Source organism: Myodes glareolus, chromosome 8 (genome assembly GCF_982192425.1).
Source record: "Myodes glareolus chromosome 8, mMyoGla1.1, whole genome shotgun sequence".
NCBI classification, from domain to species: Eukaryota; Metazoa; Chordata; class Mammalia; order Rodentia; family Cricetidae; genus Myodes; species Myodes glareolus.
This window is the reverse complement of record NC_142033.1, coordinates 60637431-60656273: the sequence shown is the minus strand read 5'-3', so window position 1 is coordinate 60656273 and position 18843 is coordinate 60637431. Positions and strand designations below refer to the sequence as shown.

The 18843-nt window shown below is 42.1% G+C and overlaps 1 protein-coding gene across 2 annotated transcripts in view; it reads right to left on the bottom strand.

The window, feature by feature from the left end:
- Fam184b (family with sequence similarity 184 member B) overlaps nt 1–18507 on the bottom strand; it is a 94816-nt gene extending 76309 nt beyond the window's left edge. The window contains exon 1 of one of the 2 annotated variants that reach the window (XM_085691916.2): nt 18210–18507. In XM_085691916.2, coding sequence (XP_085548042.2) covers nt 18210–18356 — 147 coding nt within the window. In that variant the 5' untranslated portion in view covers nt 18357–18507. The remainder of the gene's footprint in view (nt 1–18209) is intronic. The other variant, XM_048461671.3, reaches the window with a different exon arrangement.
- Between the last annotated feature and the right edge of the window lie 336 nt (nt 18508–18843).

Sequence of the window (18843 nt, the reverse complement as noted above, 5' to 3'; positions counted from 1 at the left end):
TAAACTAAATGCAAGTGTGTTGTCTTTCCACTGCTGACAAATGACCACTGTAGCCACATAAAGTAAGACCTGAATGTCAGAAGCATAGATAGGGCATGCATGGTTAAATTCTTTGTTCAGGGCTTTGCAGACTGAAAGAAACCAAGAGTTTACACAGATGGGTTTTTTTTTTCCTAAGAGGAACTGGTGAGAGAAGCTCCACTAGTTCAGTTTTAAGTGGTCTGAAAACTGTCATGAGGGGTCTCTCTCAGTTCTAGGAGGATCACTGCATCATTTAGCATGTAGCTTTGCCATCTCATTTCTGAATTTTTCTTCACACTTGAAGTCTGATTTCTTCATCTTTAATATCTAGTTTCAGTGTTAACAAGAGCCGTTGTGATTGAGTTGACTGGCCTATATAATCTGCTTCACTGCAAAGCAGTTTATTTGGGACCTCAATGGCAAATCCTCACAGCAATACTAGATCAGAATGACTGAGTAACTGGAATAAAGTGGGTACAGACCAAAGGCTGGGAATTTGGGGCCATTTGAGGCATCTACCTTCTATACCAAGCCAAAGGGGATGTACTGACCCAGTGTCAGAAGACACCCTGAGAGTAGGAGAAGGAACTGTAAGTACCAAGTAGAACTTCAAGGGGGAGATAATGTCTGCACCTCTCCTTGGAATGTTCAGAATTTACTTCTCTCATAGCATACAGATGGCTACCAATAGTTTCACTAGATTAGTGGAAAGAAAATTTCTCTTTTCTAGTCTTTGAAGACTGATCCAAAAAAAAAGATTTTGATTGGCCAAGCTTAAGTCATGTTCTCGTAACTGAGATAGGAGGAGAACAGCAAGCAAGGGCATGATTAGCTTGTAAAGGGAAACTGTAGAGGCTGGAATGGGAATGGCCCCCGAGGGTCATTATGTTCCGATGCTTGGTCCCCAGTTGGTAGAAGTGTTTGGGAAGGTTTAGTAGGTGTGGCCTTGTTGGAGGAGGTGTGTCACTGTTGGTGGGCTTTGAGGTTTCAAAAGCGCATGCCAGGCTCTGTCTTATTCTCTCCCTAGCTGCAATTCGCTAATCAGAGGTGAACTGTCAACTACTGCTCCAGTGCCATGCCTGCTGGCCTCTAGGCTCTCCACCATGATGGTGAGGGACTAACCTGAAACTGTAAGTGAGTCCCCGATTGAATGTTTTCTTTTAAAAGTTGCCTTGGTCTTGGTGTCTCTTCACAGTTATAAAACAGTAACTAAGACAGAAGTTGATACCAGGAGAGAGTATTATTAGCCATGCCTGACCATGCTGTTTCTTAGAGAAATATGAAGGACTTGGGACTTTGGACTAGAGAAGCAGTTGAACCCTTTAACTGGGGCTCAATGGGCCATCCTAATATGAGCTTGAGACAGTAGTGCAGAGAGAATGTGAAACATGCAGTCTCAGCTCAAGAGGTTTGGGAGGGGAATGATAGCAGCTGGGGTGGAGAACATTCTTAAACTATTTTGGCAAAAGATGCAGCTGCTTTTTGGTCAATATCCTAAGAATTCGCATGAGGTTAAATTGAGTTTTGGATTAATGTTGTAGGCAGAAGAGATTCAAGATCGCCTAGTGCTGACCATGTCACAAACCATGTGACTAATAACCAACCACTGGTGATCACTCTTATGCAGATCTACAACAGAAAAGAGCAAGTGGCACCACAAGAAATACAAAATGTACAGTCTGAGAAGAAAAGAGCACCAGTGAATGTGACGTTGGAGTCAAGTACTACATTCAAGGATGTAAGAAGCTTAAAGGAAAGCCTGAGGCTAAATGGAATTAATGAAGCGGTACCTTCAGTAAGACCCCACCCAGCTGATCCTGCAGCTTGTAAAAATCAAAATCTTAGGCAGCATAGGAAACCATTAACAAGATGAAGCTTATGCAAATGTCAAACTAGGTGTGGGCCAGATTCCAGTACCAGCAGACAGCAGAATATGGCATCTTCAGCAATATGATTCTGGATTTAAAGTCAAGAAGGATACAGGAAAGGGGTTATGGAATCTTCCTTTGTGGTTAAGGAAAGCCATTGATCCCAGGCATTTGGCAGGGGAGTCCCAGCATGAGTCCAGTGAGAATATTCTGTGAAGTTCTGAAGGTGAAGCTTGGATTGTGTTGGAGGTCCCAAGATGGCAGAGGAGCCAGAGCTGTGGGATACCCGCCAAAGAGAGTTGCAGACAGGTACAGAAGATTTTTGTGTGAGGGCTGGAGAGATGGCTCAGAGGTTAAGAGCACTGGCTGCTCTTCCAAAGGTCCTTAGTTCAATTCTCAGCAACCACATGGTGGCTCACAATCATCTGTAATGAGATCTGGTACCCTCTTCTGACCTGCAGACATCCATGCAGACAGAATGCTCTATACATAATAAATAAATAAATAAATATATCTTTAAAAAAAAAGAAGAGTGTTGTGGTCAATAGAGATCAAAGAAGTGGGAGATTGGAAGAACCATTTAAGACAGAATTTGTAGCTTGCTCTGCTGGTCTTGCTTTGGTTCAGTATTTCCTCACTATGCCCCCTTTCCTCCTTTGTGGAATGGTGATGTGTATTCTGTGTATTGTTGGAAGTATGTGATCTACTCTTTCATTTTGATTTTCTATGTAGTCACAATTAAGACACCGTCTTGAATCTCAGAAGAAACTTTGGACTTTAAAGTGGTCTTGAGACTGTGAAAGACTATAAGGACTTTTGAAGTTGGACTAAAAGTATTTTGCATTATGATGTGGCTATTAACCCATTGAAGTCAAGGAGTATAATGTGTTAGTTTGAATGAGAATGGTCCCCATAGGGTCTTATGTTTGAATGATTGGTCTTCAGTTAGCAGAAATACTTGAAATAGACTAGGTGTAGCATTGTTGGAAGACGTGTGAGCTCTGAGGTTTCAAAAGCCCATGTCATGCTCAGTCTCACCTCTGTCTGTGACTTGTTGATATGTAAGTCAGATATATAAATGAGAATCGTAGATGAATCCCAAACCCTAAATGAGATATATGACACTTATAAATCTAGTCTCTTATTAGATTTGGCCTAGGCAGGATCCAAGAGAGGTGCATCTGCTAAAATTACAATGACAAAAAGCAATCAGAATACAGTGTGACCAATACCCATGCACCCAGAAGTTTTGCTTGTTTGTTTAATTTCAGGGTGATGGGTTGAGAAAGGGTCTCTCACTATATAGTTGCAGTTTAGTGGCCAGCTCCTTTTCCCCATGTACTGTCCTGCTTCTGCAAACACTGTGTCTTGGCGGTTACTTTCTGAATTCCACTTTACCAGGGACCACAAATATAGAAACTTGGGATGGCAGATCTTTCTGCAGGAATGGTGGGATGTGGCTCTGTAAACCATCAGAGCTCAACAAGCAGTGGCACTTGGTATCAGTCTTCTTAAAGATCATTTTCCAGTCTCCGGCTTGTGTCTGCGGTCCAGCCAGTGACTGTGTCATTTAGTTACTATTCCATAGGTCAAGGTGGTCACAGCTCCAACACTTGTCAGGTGAGCAATCGAAGGAATCTGGTGGGTAGTTTCAGGGTCTCCAGATAGATCATGGCAACTGCTGATGTTATTCCATCATGACTACACAGCCGGGATCCTTCTCTTGGATCTCCTTGAGTTCCCTAAACATCTCAGTATTTTACGAAATGCTTGCATCATTAAGAATTCATACACAAATTATCTTCCAAGTCTAGAAATACCTCAAGGAAGACTTGAAGAACAATCCAGAACTGTCTTAATCAGTTTTGCAGGCAAAAAACAGAAGTTCTAGGGAAATGAAAGTTTCAGAGTTCAACCCAAATCTAGGCCTCCCTGCATCCAAGGTATCCTGAATGTCACTATTTTTTTTTTCTGTTTTTCCAAGTAAACCAACAACAAGACATATCTTCAGGACACAGGCTATCCTTGTAACATTGTTTGCTGTTGCTAGTTAGGCATGAAATGTTCATTTAATTGCTAGAGCACATGGAGTCCTGAAGGGCTTCTGGGAAAAGGGGGCTCTAGTCCTTAGGTCCTTCTCAGAAGCTCTGACTGATAAGTAGGAGCCACCATACTCTGCAAGTTTTCTAAGAGCTGGGTGATCTTCCTGAAAGAACTGCCCTTCCTCCAGTGGACTCTGGGACTTGTATTGAGCCCCTGCTGTAGAAAACTGGGACTTACTCAAAGCCAATGCCAAGAGTATTTCAGTCCTGCTACACAAGGACCTCACTCAAAATCATGTGTTACCATTAGTTGGCTCATAGAGGCTGTACTGGCCACCCAGAGGGAAATATGGCAACATCTCTAGACAGTCTGGGTTGTCCTACCTGGGAAAGGGCTGTGGGTTTTAGTGTCAAGGTCAATTCTGCTGAACTTCCCCCATATACACTAGACAGCACCTACTCCAAAGAATTAGTTGGCTTAAAATGTCAAAAGTACTCAGTAAGACTGCCTACCTTAAGAGTATAGTGATGCTTTAGCCTCCATGCAGGACCACAGGTCAGCAACAATGGCGCTCAGGATGGGGTACATCTTTTGCTGTCAGTCTGGGCTTTCAGTAACTTGAGAAAGTAAATGCACTTAGGGCTCCTACTAGGGAGCAACAAGCCAAAGGGTATAGATACCTTCCTTCTCCAGGAGAAACAAGAGCAACAGAGGGCAGGAGACCTTCATTCCCGGGAAGGACTCCCCCAACTGCAGCAATGAGGAAACAGGAAGCAGCCAGCTTGGAGGTTTAAGGAATCTCATTTCATTTTCTCTTGCAGTAGCCCTGAGGCAGGAGAGAAAGCTGAACACCATGCATAATAAACAGACAACGGCAAGGAGCCCTGGGTAAGTTCAGGAAATCATCTACCTAGTGGTAAGGCAGGAGCTAGCACCAAGTCTTTTCATGCTGTGAAGGGCTGAATTTTGTTCTTCTCATAGCAAAGTGTCTTTGAAACAAGGCCGTAGGGAGGTAATAATATCCCATTGTGTGTGCATGTGTGTGTGTGTGTGTGTGTTTGTGTGTGTATACGTGCGTGTGAGTAAAAGGACAAGGTGTGGGGTTCACTCCTCTCCTTACACTATGCAGATCTCTCCTTTCCCCTATGAAACATAGGTCATCAGATTTGGTGGCAAGCAGCAAGTGCCTTTTACCTGTTGAATGGTTCTTGTGGTCTTTGTTGGAAGGTTCCTCGTAGGGAGGTAACTGAGGATAAATTAAGCCACAAGGGTGGGAGTAGTGTCCTTTTGTAGGAAGAGGAAAATACCTGCCTTCTTTCCCTGTGAGGACACAGCAAAGACCATGCGAAGAAACAAGAAGCGAGGAAGAGAGTGCTCCCCAGAAAACACCCTGCCATGCCTCTATCTTGTGCTTTCAGCTTCCAGAATAATGAGAAATAAAAACTTGCTGTTTTAGCCACACACTCTGTGGTATTCTCTTGCTGTAGGCTGTATAGATGGATAAAGATGCCAATATCTGGCTCTGCACCAGGCGCTTCCAATTCTGGCTCATTGCCTTATTGACAGTAAAGTCACCGATGACCAACTCTGATTTTATGACTTTTTTTTTCACAGGCTTCAATCCACTTCATGTCTTTGTCCTACCTACAGCCAACCAGTCAGCATTCTTTCCTCTATGAAGGCTCTCCTTCCTTCATTCCTAGGCTTATGAAGTACCACCTTCACTCTGAGTCTCAGCTTCCTTCTTGGGGCTTTGCCATGGGCCAGCAATCCTCAAATTTCAGGTTGTTTTTTTTAATTTATATATAGTATTCTCATCTCTCTCTGAACACTTTTCCTGGGAAAGTTGCCACAAGACCTATTTCCATCAGGACCTTAGTGTCTTCCTCACTAAGAAATTCCCAGAATACATCTGTACAAAATATCTGCCAAGTAAAGGGATGAAAGGACAAATAAACACACTCTCCCTTGTGAGGCAATAACTTTAAAAACTAGATTTCTAGCCTAGGCATCTTTTCTGAGTTCTAGACTTAATACATCAGTGACAGTCTGTAAAACTGTCATGCAACAATCATCTCCCCAAATTCAATGATTTAGACACCAAGAAGCCTTTATGGTTACGTAGGATTTCAGTGGATGGACAATGATCTGCTCTCAGTACTAGGATTCAGGATGTCTGGACTCTAGCTAGGAACTGAAGCTGAGTGCAGCTCTGCTCCTTTAAGACCAGGTGGCAGCACAGTGGCCACTCACTTTCCTCCTGGCAGTGGTTAAGCCTCACAAACTCACTTGAGGTCTTCGTCTAGGTCCACACTCTCTAATATTCCAGAGAACAAATTAAGTCTCAGAAAGAAGCCTGTCTTCAATGGGATGAGGAAGGACCTCTGGGCTGGTGAGGGGAGTAAGAGGAAGTAAAGACTTGACTACTGAGCTAGCACAACTGTCCAGTCTACAAAGTTCTCACCTGCTTTAATAGTCTACAAGTTCCTTAACTAACTGCTTTTGCTAAGAACGAAGTTGGGTCATCATGCCCTCATTCCAAGTTTGGAGTCTGTCTACTACTGTCAATTCCTTTGACTCCTGCCCATTCCATCTCATGGAAGCCCCCACTATTCCAGTCTACACAGCTGGACAACTCTCCCCCTACAGACACTGGCCTGACTCATTTGTGTGTTTTCTATACTTCTGAGACTCTGTATTGATGGCACTTCTAAATCCATTTTCCACCTCTCTTTCTATTTGGTATGTTTTCCTCCTGACCGTTGGCCTCAGCTGACAAGATCTCCTCCTTCTCTGCTTCAGCGTGTCTAAGTGGCAAGGAGGAAACTGGACAATGGGTAGTCCTTTTAAACCCTGATGTGGTACATTGAAAATAATCTCTTTTCATTGGTCTTTCCTAGTGACAGTATCGCTAGATTCAGCAGTGAGACAGACATTAGGACCCTCTAAAGGAGAGAGAGGTCATTTATTAGCTAGTTTTGCTTTTTCTATGTCCTGGTTTAGATTACATTTAAGACACACACACACACACACACACAAAGAGAGAGAGAGAGAGAGAGAGAGAGAGAGAGAGAGAGAGAGAGAGAGAGAGATCAGAGCCTATGCTTGGTTCTAATTTTCCCTCTTCTATTTATTTAGGTTGTTATCAGGTAATTTGATAGTCTCCCACAAATGGGCCTTGCTCCCTGTGGCTGAAGATAGGAGTAGTAAGTCTGGGTGAATGCACTTTGGCAACACAGAGAGGAAGAGTTTTCCAAGATGAATGTTGGCAGTATTGCTAGCACTTGCCTGCTGTATTAATTTCTCCCTTAAAAGAAAGCTGACCTAATTTTCCAGCCTAGAGCCCTAATGGACTCTTTTTCAGAGGCCATCCTTCTCCTACAGAAAGAGATGCATTGTATTTAATGATAAGCCTTTTAATGGAATTTGCTATTTCTGGGTCTCTGGGAACATGCCATTAATGAGCTTGCAAGCGCAAGGAATAGCAGCTGCTTGAGGGGCATGCTTTTCAAGGACAGGCTGCCCTAGCAGGGAAACGAACAAAACCAGAAACAGGTTCTTCTTCATTCTCTTGCCTTTAATCAAACTCTGATCTAGATAAACCTAGGTTTCAGAGTCTGAGTGCACCATGCCTTCATCTCCTTATTCCCTAGCGCCTATCTATGTGCCACTATCTACAAAGGTTTCTGCCATAAATCAATGACAACTTAACCTGCGAAATGTAAAACTAGACCAAGAGACACAGAGACTAAGAAACTGACATCCTGCAAGCTCATTTGGTCACTGCCCATGTGAAAGCTTGACGAGAACAAGTGGGGAAAGATGGGGTGATGGTTTGAGTTAAATCTTCTAACTTCTGGAGCTACTTAGCTCTGGGCTCAAATCTGCATATTTACACAGTAAAATAAAAGCCTGTTGTTAATCAGAGGTTTCCCTCTTCACGGAGCAGCATATTTATTATCACATATTACTCCACAAGGCTCTTCCAAATTGCACCTCTAAAAGAGAACAGCTCACCGAAGCGCGGAAGCATATGTACTGCCTGCGGTTGAGGAGCTCCGCCATCTGTGCATCGCTTAGTGCTTACAGTGAGTTGGTACCCAGGAGTGACTTAGCATCCTGTTCAGACTGGAATTTTGCTTCCACGTCCATTCTTTAATCTGGATCTTACTGGTACTTCCCTGGCCCCTGGCATCAACGGTAGGGCTAAACATGTCTTAAAATCTTCCTTGTCTTGCAGTTCAAAGCCATTAGTTCACATGGATGAGTGAGTTCCCAGAAGCATGTTAGAGGCTATTGGTAATTTAAAGAGGAAGAAGCTCAAAACCAAACCACAACAAACAAACACCCATGAAAACAACAACAAAACTTGATCATCTCAAAGAACGATCAATCTGTAGTCTGTACTGTCACTTAAGAGCACACTTAAAATATGAGTTCTCCAACCATGGCTGGTGACTCCCAAAGAACTTCAGTAGTGTTCTGGGAAGGAAGATGCCTTTGGTAATGGTAGAGAAATAGAGAAGACTGTCTGTTCTCTGTGGTTGACATATCAAATTACCCCACACTTGCAAGATTAAAATAACAACCTTATTCTCTTTGAATTCTAGGAAACAGAAGTTAAAAGTCCATATGACTGCAGGATTTGCTCCCTTCTGAGCCTTACAAGGAATTTACTCTTTGCCTCTTCCACTTTCTGGTCACTCCAGGCAGTCTTTAATCTTGGTGCATCACCACAATCCTGCCTCAGTCTTCGTGTGTCCTCCCTGTCCTCTGTACCTTCTCCCATTCTATCTTAAATCATCTGCTGTCTTTCTCTTATAAGGATGCACATTATGAACTTTAGGACCCAGTCAGGCAACGTAAGTCTGCACCATCTCAATGCCTCATTATAGCTGCAAATATTCCCCTCCTCCAGTATTCTTCCAAGCATTCATAATAGGGATTTGACATGACGTGTGTGCATGCGTGCGTGCGTGTGTGTGTGCGCGCACGCGCGTGCGCGTGTGCATGACTTTTTAGTCTTTTGCAGCTAGTATCAAGAGAAAGCCATATCCATGAACAACACATCAAGAAAGAATGCTGGATGATCCTACAAACATATTTCAACTAAACAATATTCTAGTGGTCAGGAAGCAAAGCTACACAGTTCTCATTTGGAATTCAGCAGGCATGGGAATATAATTTTAGGAAAAACCTTTTTTTGAAAAAAAAACATTGTTATGCTTCAGAAGTCTGGTAAAGACACTGTTCTCAATGATGATACCAAAGATGCAAAAGTGGGTCTTTCTGCTCCCTGCTTTGAAGGTTCTCCAGCTAAGAAAAAAGCTTTCTAGGGAGACCAAGGTCAATGACTTGCCTCTCAGGTAATTTCTAGTATGTGTGCTTTTAGTGGGTCTGTGAAATATGAGAAAAGCATTTGTTTCTCTGATATTTTAATTTACCTAGGAGCATTTTCCAGGTATATTCTCTTTCCCTGGAGCTCACAGTACACTAAGTAGCTTCAAATAGGGTTCAGTGATCCAATAGCCTGGGCTGTGATTATGTCAAAGTAGTTTGAAAGTAAAGACGTAAACTGGACATGGTGGTGTTGAACACTTTTAATCCCAGCACTCAGGAGTCAAAAGCAGGTAGATCGCTGTAAACTGGAGGCCAGTCTGGTATAGTGCCTTCTAGGACAATGAGGGATACATAGAGAGACCCTGTCTGAAAATTCAAAACAAATTCACAACAAAATGATGCATTGTCTCTGTAACTATAGAATATTTCTCTCATAGAAATATTTCTTGTGTTTGGATTATGAGAGAAGACAGTTGCGATAGATATCTTTTTTAAAAGGTGAAGTTTATAACCTTTTATGAACAACTCAGGCTCCCAGGACATGTTTTCCTTTGGATTGTTTGAAACATCATTAAACGTTTCTCTTTCTAGGTTGTTTCCTTCCAATCTTCCCCATCTTCAAATGTACCAACTTGTAACAAAGGTAAGCTCTGCTAAAGGAGTCATGTGCAGGAAAGGTTCCGGCAAGTGTGCAGAGGCAGAGAGCCAAAAGAGAGACCTTCATATTATTGACTATATTGAGGAGAAACTGGAATCAACCACAATGCCGGCAGGGACAAGGAAACATTGTGATCATTCGGATTACTCAGGCTATCCCAGTTCTCCCTTAGTAAACTGTTACCATGGTAATTTACTTCTGTACACAAGCAGCAGATGATCTTTCACAAGTCCCCAACAATCCCCATTTAGAAAAATGTTTACCCTTCATCATTTTTTGGGTCCAGAGTTGCCTGTTTATCCCAGCTTCATTTATTTTTGTAATTGTGCAATTTAATGCCAGATTACATCAATTATATATTTATGTGAAAAGGAAGTTCTTATGGAAGGCTTCTGACAGATCAAAAGCAAAGAGAGGCTTATAATGAAACACTACTCACACACGTCAAACAAACCAATACAGCATCAACATAGGTGTTATGAAGTATGAAAAGATTAGCAAGTGGGTGCGGATGGTTTAGAAGCATTAAGAACTCTAACCGACTCATATATGTGACATGTTCTCAGTCTTCATATGAAATACACTAAAACTGGAATAATACAGATGTTTTATGGAATGTGTCTTAGTTTTAAGTTGCCATTAAAAAAAATACCCTGACAAAAGCAACTTCAAGTAGCAAAGGTCTATTCTGGAATACATTTTCAGAGGGCTCCAGGTAAGCATGCTGCGGAAAACACGGCACCGGGCAGTGAAGGCATGAAAGAGGAAGCAGGAAGCTGTCTGGTCATGTTTCAACCACACTCGGGAATCAGAGAATAAACTGAAAGTAGGAACTAGTTATAAAACCTTAAGACCTTCCACTAGTGACTCTCTTGCTCCAACAAGGCTCCACTTCCGAAAGGATCCATAACCTTCCCAAACAACCTCACATTGGGGACCAAGTGTTCAGACACACAGGCCAGCCTCTGGGCAACATTTCACATTCTGACACACATTAGGTGTGATGTTATAGTCAGAGAACTGCTGTGTCGGGAAAGAGCCACCACAGTGATTACAGTAAATTATTATAGATGAACAAATTTCATTCTAAGTTAAACTGGAATTTCACTTCAAAACAAACCATTCTTGGGTTTTAAATTTTATAGCTACAAGCTTTGGTTTACATTTAAATATTGTTCTTGCTACATTATGAGGGGCGAGAGTGATCAAAGAGAATGCCAGAGCAGGAGTTGAAGGCCAGAAATGAAAATCTGGACGAGGGTTGTGGAGGTAGCCATGAAGAGTAGAAGTTGACTCATTTTCTTTATGGGATTAAGTCATATGGAATTGATTCAGAACGACATCTTAAAAGGAGACAGGCATAGCTCCTTTTATGTTTCTGTTTTAAATAGTTTTATCAAGATAGAATTTTTATACCAGGCACTTTTCCTTATACAGAGAATGACATTCAGTATGCTGAGTTACAACTATCACCATTCCACTTCAGAACATGCTTGACCCTCAGATGAGATCCTTAGACTGAATAGGGTAGCACACACCTTTAATCTGAACACTCAGGAGGCAGAGGCAAGGGGATCTCTGAGTTTGAGACAGTGAGGCTCTTAAAAAAAAGAAAGAGAGAGAGAGAGAGAGAGAGAGAGAGAGAAGAAGAAGAAGAAGAAGAAGAAGAAGAAGAAGAAGAAGAAGAAGAAGAAGAAGAAGAACAAGGGAAGGAAGGGAGGGAGGGAGGGAGGAAGGGAGGAAAAAGCCCTTAGCCACTCTCCACACCATATTTGAACTGCATTTCTTAGCATTTATAACTGCCAATTTTTGTATATATATTTTTGTATATATTTTGTGTATTTCATCCGCCTTCTCCTTGGTTGACAGACATTTAGTTTATTTCTATTTTTTAGCATACATAAGTCATGTTTCTATGAACATTCACATAAAAAGTTTATGGAGATAGGTGTTTTCATTTCTCTTGGGTACTCAGCAATGTAATTAACGGGTCCTACAACATTCTGTTTAACTGTTGAGGAAACTGTTGAGGCCATTTTTCAAAGTGTTCATGTTATTTTGAATTTCTTCCAGCAACACAGGAGGATTTGAGATCACTCTGGTTGCTGTTGTGTAGGGAAAAGACTGGAGGAAAGCTGTGGAGTGGAGGTGGGGAAGGAGAGAGAGGATGCGAGTTGAAACATCTTAGTCAGGTCAAGGACACTCAGCTTAGGAAGCACTTTATACCGTCTTATGGTGTGATCCAGAGGAGAGTGAGGGGTGAACGTGTTTACATTACACCATGCGTTAGATCATTAAATTACAAGATTCCAACAGAGTGGGCTTAAGACAGATCTGTAGTTTTCAAAGTACAACCGCTTAAACATCAGTCCCCTAACAAGCGCCTACAAGCACAAGAATATTTTCAGGGAAGTAGGTGGAGTCAAGTCGGAGGGTGTAATGAAACGTGTAACTTCTTTAAACCAAGAGCGCACAGGGCCTCAAGTGAGAGCCTGTGACAGAGGATGCAAGGCATCATTCCTATTGCCTCACGATACTTCCTGGTTTCCAAGGCTAGAGAAGGGCTTGCTTTTCTCCAGGTTACCAGGGTAACAGTTCATTCCTCAGTATACTGTGCTGTGTTTGCCCTCTACAGTGCATCAGATTCAGGATAGGAAGTCATCTTCTGGAACTGGACAGTTCTATCTCATGTTAGGAAGCCTCATGACAAATCACCAGGGCAGAATCCAGTTTAAGGTCACCATTGCATTTAGTGGTAAAGTTTATAACTAGCGGTGTGCACACGCGTGTGTGTGTGTGTGTGTGTGTGTGTGTGTGTGTGTGTATGAGTAGGGATTTATCTAGGGCCTTTGTGTATGCTAGGCAAGCATACTACCATTAACTTATATCCCCAGGCTCTTTAAAATTCTAATTTGGGACAAGGCTAACTAAATTGCCTAGGCAAATCATTATGTAGCTGGGGCTATCTATGAACTTGCAATGCTTTTACTTCCCTCACCTCGGCCTCTCAAGCAGTTGGGATTATAGATCTGTGCTATAATACCCAGCAAATGGCCGTGTTGTTAAAAGCTCTCCAGGTGGTTTCATGTGCATTTTGGACTTTGGATCATTTGATTATTTACTTATTGGACTGCCAGCACTATGTTTCTATACATAAAATTAAGGATTAATATATATATTATATAATCAGTATATATATATATATATATATATATATATAATTGTAATGAAAGAAATCTTAACCAACTACACGGGAAGAACATTTTTTAATGCATGTGGCTGCTTTGCCTGTATGTAAGTATGTGTACTATGTGTGAGGAGTACTCTCAGAGGCCAGACGAGGGTGTAAGATTCCCTGGGACTGCAGTAACAGATGGTTGTGAACTGCCATGTAGGTCTGGAAATCCAGTCAGGGTCCTCTGAAGAGCAGGAGTGCTCTTAACTGCTGAGCCGTCTCTCCAGCCTCACATATGGAGGAAATTTCAATAGAATTTAACAAACTTAGTAAGGTTCTATTTTGTGCCAGTTACTATATCAGCGGCAAGAGAAACAGATGGATAACAAAAATGAATTATCATATAATAAACACATTTAAAAGAAAAACGGTTTTCAAAGGCTTTTTTTTTGCAAGGAAGGGGAACTTAAAAGATAAATGTGATCCAATTTTTAACAACAAAGCCAATTCAGGAAAGGAAACAAGAGGAAAACAGAGGGAGGAGTGTGAATTCACAGAAGCCAAAACATGAGATGCATCCACTGGAGGATGAACATGTGTTATCCATACACAACAGCATGCTATCCACTTATAAAACAGGACAAAGTCCTGCCATTTGCTGCACCAGAATGGAACTGGAAGGCATTATTGTAGCCAAAGTGAGTTGGGCACAGAAAGACAAATGCTGCATGTTCTTACTTACATATAGCAGCTACAGTGATTGATTCCCTGAAGGTGAAAATAGAATGGTGGTTACCAGGGGCTAAGAAGAGCAAAGAAGAAGGAGATGGATGGTGCTGAATATAAAGGTAAAGTTGGGGTAGGTGGAATACCTCTAATGTTCCAGAGAACCACAGGGTAGCCATGGTGGACAACAAATAATTATGTCTTTCAGAATAGCTAGAGAGGAGTTTGAATAGTCTCAGCACAAAGAAAAAGGGTGATGGAGACCCCAACTATTCTGAGACGACCATTACACACTTGAACCATCACAATGTACCTCACAAATACATACAGGTTTTATACATCAATTAAAAATTAAAAATAAACATTAAGTGTGAAAGATATATACAAAGTGAAGCCTGGGATTGTACTTGACTGTCATTTCAGAATTTGGAATAGAGGTATGGATTAAAAAATTTTGCTGAAAACATGAATTGAAAGGGAATTTTACAGTGACTTTGGGAAACTTCCTAGTTTCTTAGAAAGCTAAATAGAAATTTAGCGTAGACACAACCAATTTTTCTTTTAAGTTTGTATCCAAAGGCACATATGATTTGCATATGTATATATAATGTTCATTGCAATATTGTTTATGATAGCCACAAAAGTGGATTCCAAAATTATCAATTGGCAAAAGGATAAATAAAACATGAGATAACTATACAAGAGATGCATGCATGAACAATAAAAGGTGTGAATAGATTATTGGTATGGGAGAATTGTCTGTAATCTATCAATCATGTTTTAAATAAATGCTGATTGACCAGGCAGGAAGTATAGGCAGGAAAACCAGACAGGAAGTAGAGGTGATGCAATGAGAACAGGAGAATTCTGGGAAGGAGGAAGCTGATTCCCCCCACTCCTGCCCAAACCACCAAGAAGCAAGATGTAACCTGCCCAGCTGTGAAGAGTACCGAGTCGTGTGGCTGACATAGATAAGAATAATGGGTTGATATAAATTATAAGAGTTAGCAAGCAGCCTGAGCTAACGGGCCAATCAGTTTTATAACTTATGGAGATCTTTGTGTGATTTTCTTTGGGGCTTGCCGGCTGTGGGGTATCAGGCAGGACAGAAACCCCAACAAGCAGGCCTCTTCATGTTACAGATGATGAGATAACATGATAGTCCTCAAAGAAAAAGCCGGAAATAAAGGATTAAATATTGTATGATTTCATTTATATGAAATGCCCAGAAGAGACGAACCTGGAGATTTGGGTTGGAGAGATGGCTCAGTGGCTAAGAGTGTTTATTGAACAACTGTGAGAAACAGAGTTCAAATTCAAGCACCCATACAACAAGACATAATACCAACTCTGAAATGGATAGAGATAAAAGGATAACTGAACTTTGCTGGGTGCTAGCCTACATATAAAAACTATAGCCTCTTGGTTCAGGAAGAGACCTTGTACCATTGGAACATATTGATAAAGGAGGACACTTGGCATTTTCTTATGGCTAGGAGCATGTGCAAACAAGACATGTGTGTATATAATTAATCAGACACACACACACATGATTATGTAAGTAAATCTTTTGCAAAGGACAGAAAAGAATGAAAAGCTGCTGGGAAGGTATGAATAGGAACTAAATTTCAATGTGTATAAGAAATGGACTTGTTCTCCAAGTAGACTTTGCTTATTCATCATTGCCTAAAATCAGGTTGAATTTCACTGACACATAAAGAAAGTTTTGTTGTTGTTGGAAAATCCACTCAGGTAACTTTAATAGAAAATGTCATAGTTAAATAACTATATTGAAATATTAAAGACAGTTCTAAGGCTGAGTTGAATAAAGTCCTGAGCACTCAGACCAGTAATAGAATATAAATCATTTCACTAATCTTACAGAACATGGGAATAGAGACTAAAGAAGAGAAAAATGGTTAAAAACCACAAATATGATGGAAGAATATCAGTAATCACCTGGATTCATTTCACCTATCAAAGAAAAACTCATGGAAATAATTAAATGTGCAAATGTGGGAAATATGCACTGTACAAATAGCAGAGAAAAGAAGAGTGGTTTATTAGAAACAAAAATTTTTACTTTAAGCAATTAGCATGAAAAGTGGTAATGAGAGTCACGACATAGCAAGAATCAATCGTGATTTGTAATGGAGAATATACTCTAAAAAATATTGTTGATTACCAGGGATGGTGTTTGCCTTCTATGTTGCTGGGTCTTCAGGACTTATCAAATAATAGGTATTCCATAATTATTACTGAATGGAATCACTATCCAATCCCACCGCAGTGATCTGTTTATGTATTTGACATACTACAGAGGAAAGGACTGTGTCTTAGTTACAGTTTCTATTGCTGTGATAAAACATTATCACATAGGCAACTTGAACAAGGAAGGTTTTATTTCATCTTACAGTTTGTAGTCCATCATTCAAGGAAGTCTGGGAAAGAACTTAACAGAGGCCATGGAAGAAGGTTTGCTGGCTTGCTCGGACTGCTTTCTTATAGTACCCAAGACCACCTGCCCAGGGATGGCACCACAGTCAGTCTGGCCCTCCAACTGTGATTAGAAACTGCACAACAGACTTTCCTACAGGGAAAGCTTATGGGGGCATTTTTTCAGTTAAGAGTTCTCTTCCAAAATGACTCTACTAGCCAGGAAGGGAGGTGCTGAGGTTTTATGGCATGAATATTCCATTTATGGGGCTGGAGAGAGGGCTCAGTGGCTAATGGTGCTTGCTGCTTTCCCAGGCGACCTGAGTTTGAATCCCAGGAAGCTACATTAGATGGCTCACAGTCATCTGTAACTCCAGCTTCTTGGAAGCCCACATCTTCTGGCTTCCATGGACACCCATCCAATGGAGTCTATATATAGACACATGTGTACACATAAGTAAAAATAATAAAAAGATTTTAAACGATTTAATATTTTAAATACAGCAGACACTCCTGGTGTGATAATAAATCATCACTATTATAACTCAAGGATAATTTCTTTCATAAAAAATGATCCTTGTCTCAGAACACAATGGCATACTCTGCTCCTATTCCCACAGACTCCTCATTTGAACTATCACATGTAGCAACTGTATGTGTTTTAAATTTCTCCTGTTATCTCAAATCTTGCTTCCATTCAAAAAATACATTTTAGCATTTTGAAGACAGGGAAGGTGGCATCTACTATAATCGCCTTTCCAGGTACTAAAATGAATTTTAAACAATAAACGTAGGTTTTATTATTAGTGCTATAAGATAGTATGGGTTACATAGTGGCACAAGGCAAGGCTTCCAAGAAGCGACTGTTTGGAGACAGGCGTGTGTGCAAAGAATATGAAGAAGTTAATGGCAGGACAGGAGAAGATAGTTATTGTTCTGTCTCAAGCCTGTGTTGTATTCCTTTGGCAAAGCAGTGCGGTAAGGGTGCCTGTCCATCCTTCTAAAGGACAGGTGTGGAAAGTGTAAGGAAGATGCTTAAGAAAGAGAGTAGAGCGCATCCTTCATTCCATTCTGGACAAAACCTGGAGCAGGTCTTCTACTGTGGGCACTATGTTAGAAGTTCGAGGCGAAAAGAAAAATCCCAAGTAAACTGCTAATTTAATCCACTCAAACTCAATAGGAAAGATCGGAACGGACATTTTTCTTTTACAGACATACGGAGAGGATCTGCGAGGAGTTGTTCCTAATTGGGGAATTGCAAGGGATTAACAACCTGCAATGGTAACATCTCAAGACACACAGCCTAAATATATTCAACTAGGACCCTGAGATGAAGTAGGGAGATGGGCTGGCTGACCTCCCAAGGTCTTCTCTAGTCCCACAGTTATACCCGGAATCCCTCCTTTTTCCACTTACATTCCTACACATGCCTGCAGTCAGTTTGATAGTAAGTCCCCTGGGCTGTCTTCCAGGGTTAGTAGGATGCCACACAAGGCTGATGGCACTCAACAAATGATTCAAATATTTGTCGAGTGAAGGAATAAATGAATCGTGCTTAAATAGGGCTCACATGATCTCCCCAGCTGTAGAGCATAGAGAACTGGTAAGGGAGCATGAACACACACATACACACACACACACACACACACACACACACACACACACACACACACACCTTCTCACACTCTAACCTTGAGAAAGCACAGCCCACCTGCTCAGCAAGCAGGCTGCGGGAGTTTCCTTGGCAAGGATCCTGTCTGCTGCTTCCAAATGCTGTCTCTGGAAGGTCACTTCACCCAGCTATAGGACAGCTTCCCTTGGTCTCCCAGACAAAGTTTGTTGAGGTTCAGTGAGGATCTCCCCTGGGGGTGCGTCCGCATTCCCACCTCTACTCTGGGTGCCCCTGGCGCACAAGTGGTCCACCCGCAGCGCCGCGCCTTACCTTGGTGAGCTGAGCGATTTTCTTGCACATTTTCACGTGCATCTCGGGATCACAATCCATTCTCCAGTCCGAGCCAGCGCGGGCGTCGGCTTTAGAGCTCGCGCAGGTTCCTGGCGTGTGGATTTTGCTGTGGAGGGCAGATGCCATCGCTTTAAGGCGCCCTGCACTAAAAAGCTCTGGCTCGCACTCTCCCTGCTGGCCGTGTGCACGTACGTGCGTGAGGGCTTTCTCCAGAGAGGTGGCAGGCACTGCGGTCCTGCCAGCACAGCCGCGTGGCTCCCCTTTCCGGAGGTGCCTCCCTCTCGGGCTCACTCGCGCACCCACCTTCCTCTGCTCGTGCTCGTTCGCTGGCTAGCTGGCTCACGGGCACCCGCACCCTGCAGAGTGGCGCTGGCGCTCTGCACGTGGGGTTCACGATCTGCGGATGCTTCCGAGAGGGTGCGGGCTACACCAGCAAGAGGACAGCTTCTGAGGGGTTTGGGGGAGGTCTGCCCTGAACAGGTAATGTTCTTGGGCAACTGGATGGTATGGGGCTCCCAACTCCGCTATGAGCGTTCCAGCCCAAGGTTGACTGGCCGAGCTTAGAGGGAAAAAAAAAAATGCTGGCCATAGTCTCTAGGAGACCGGTGAGTTA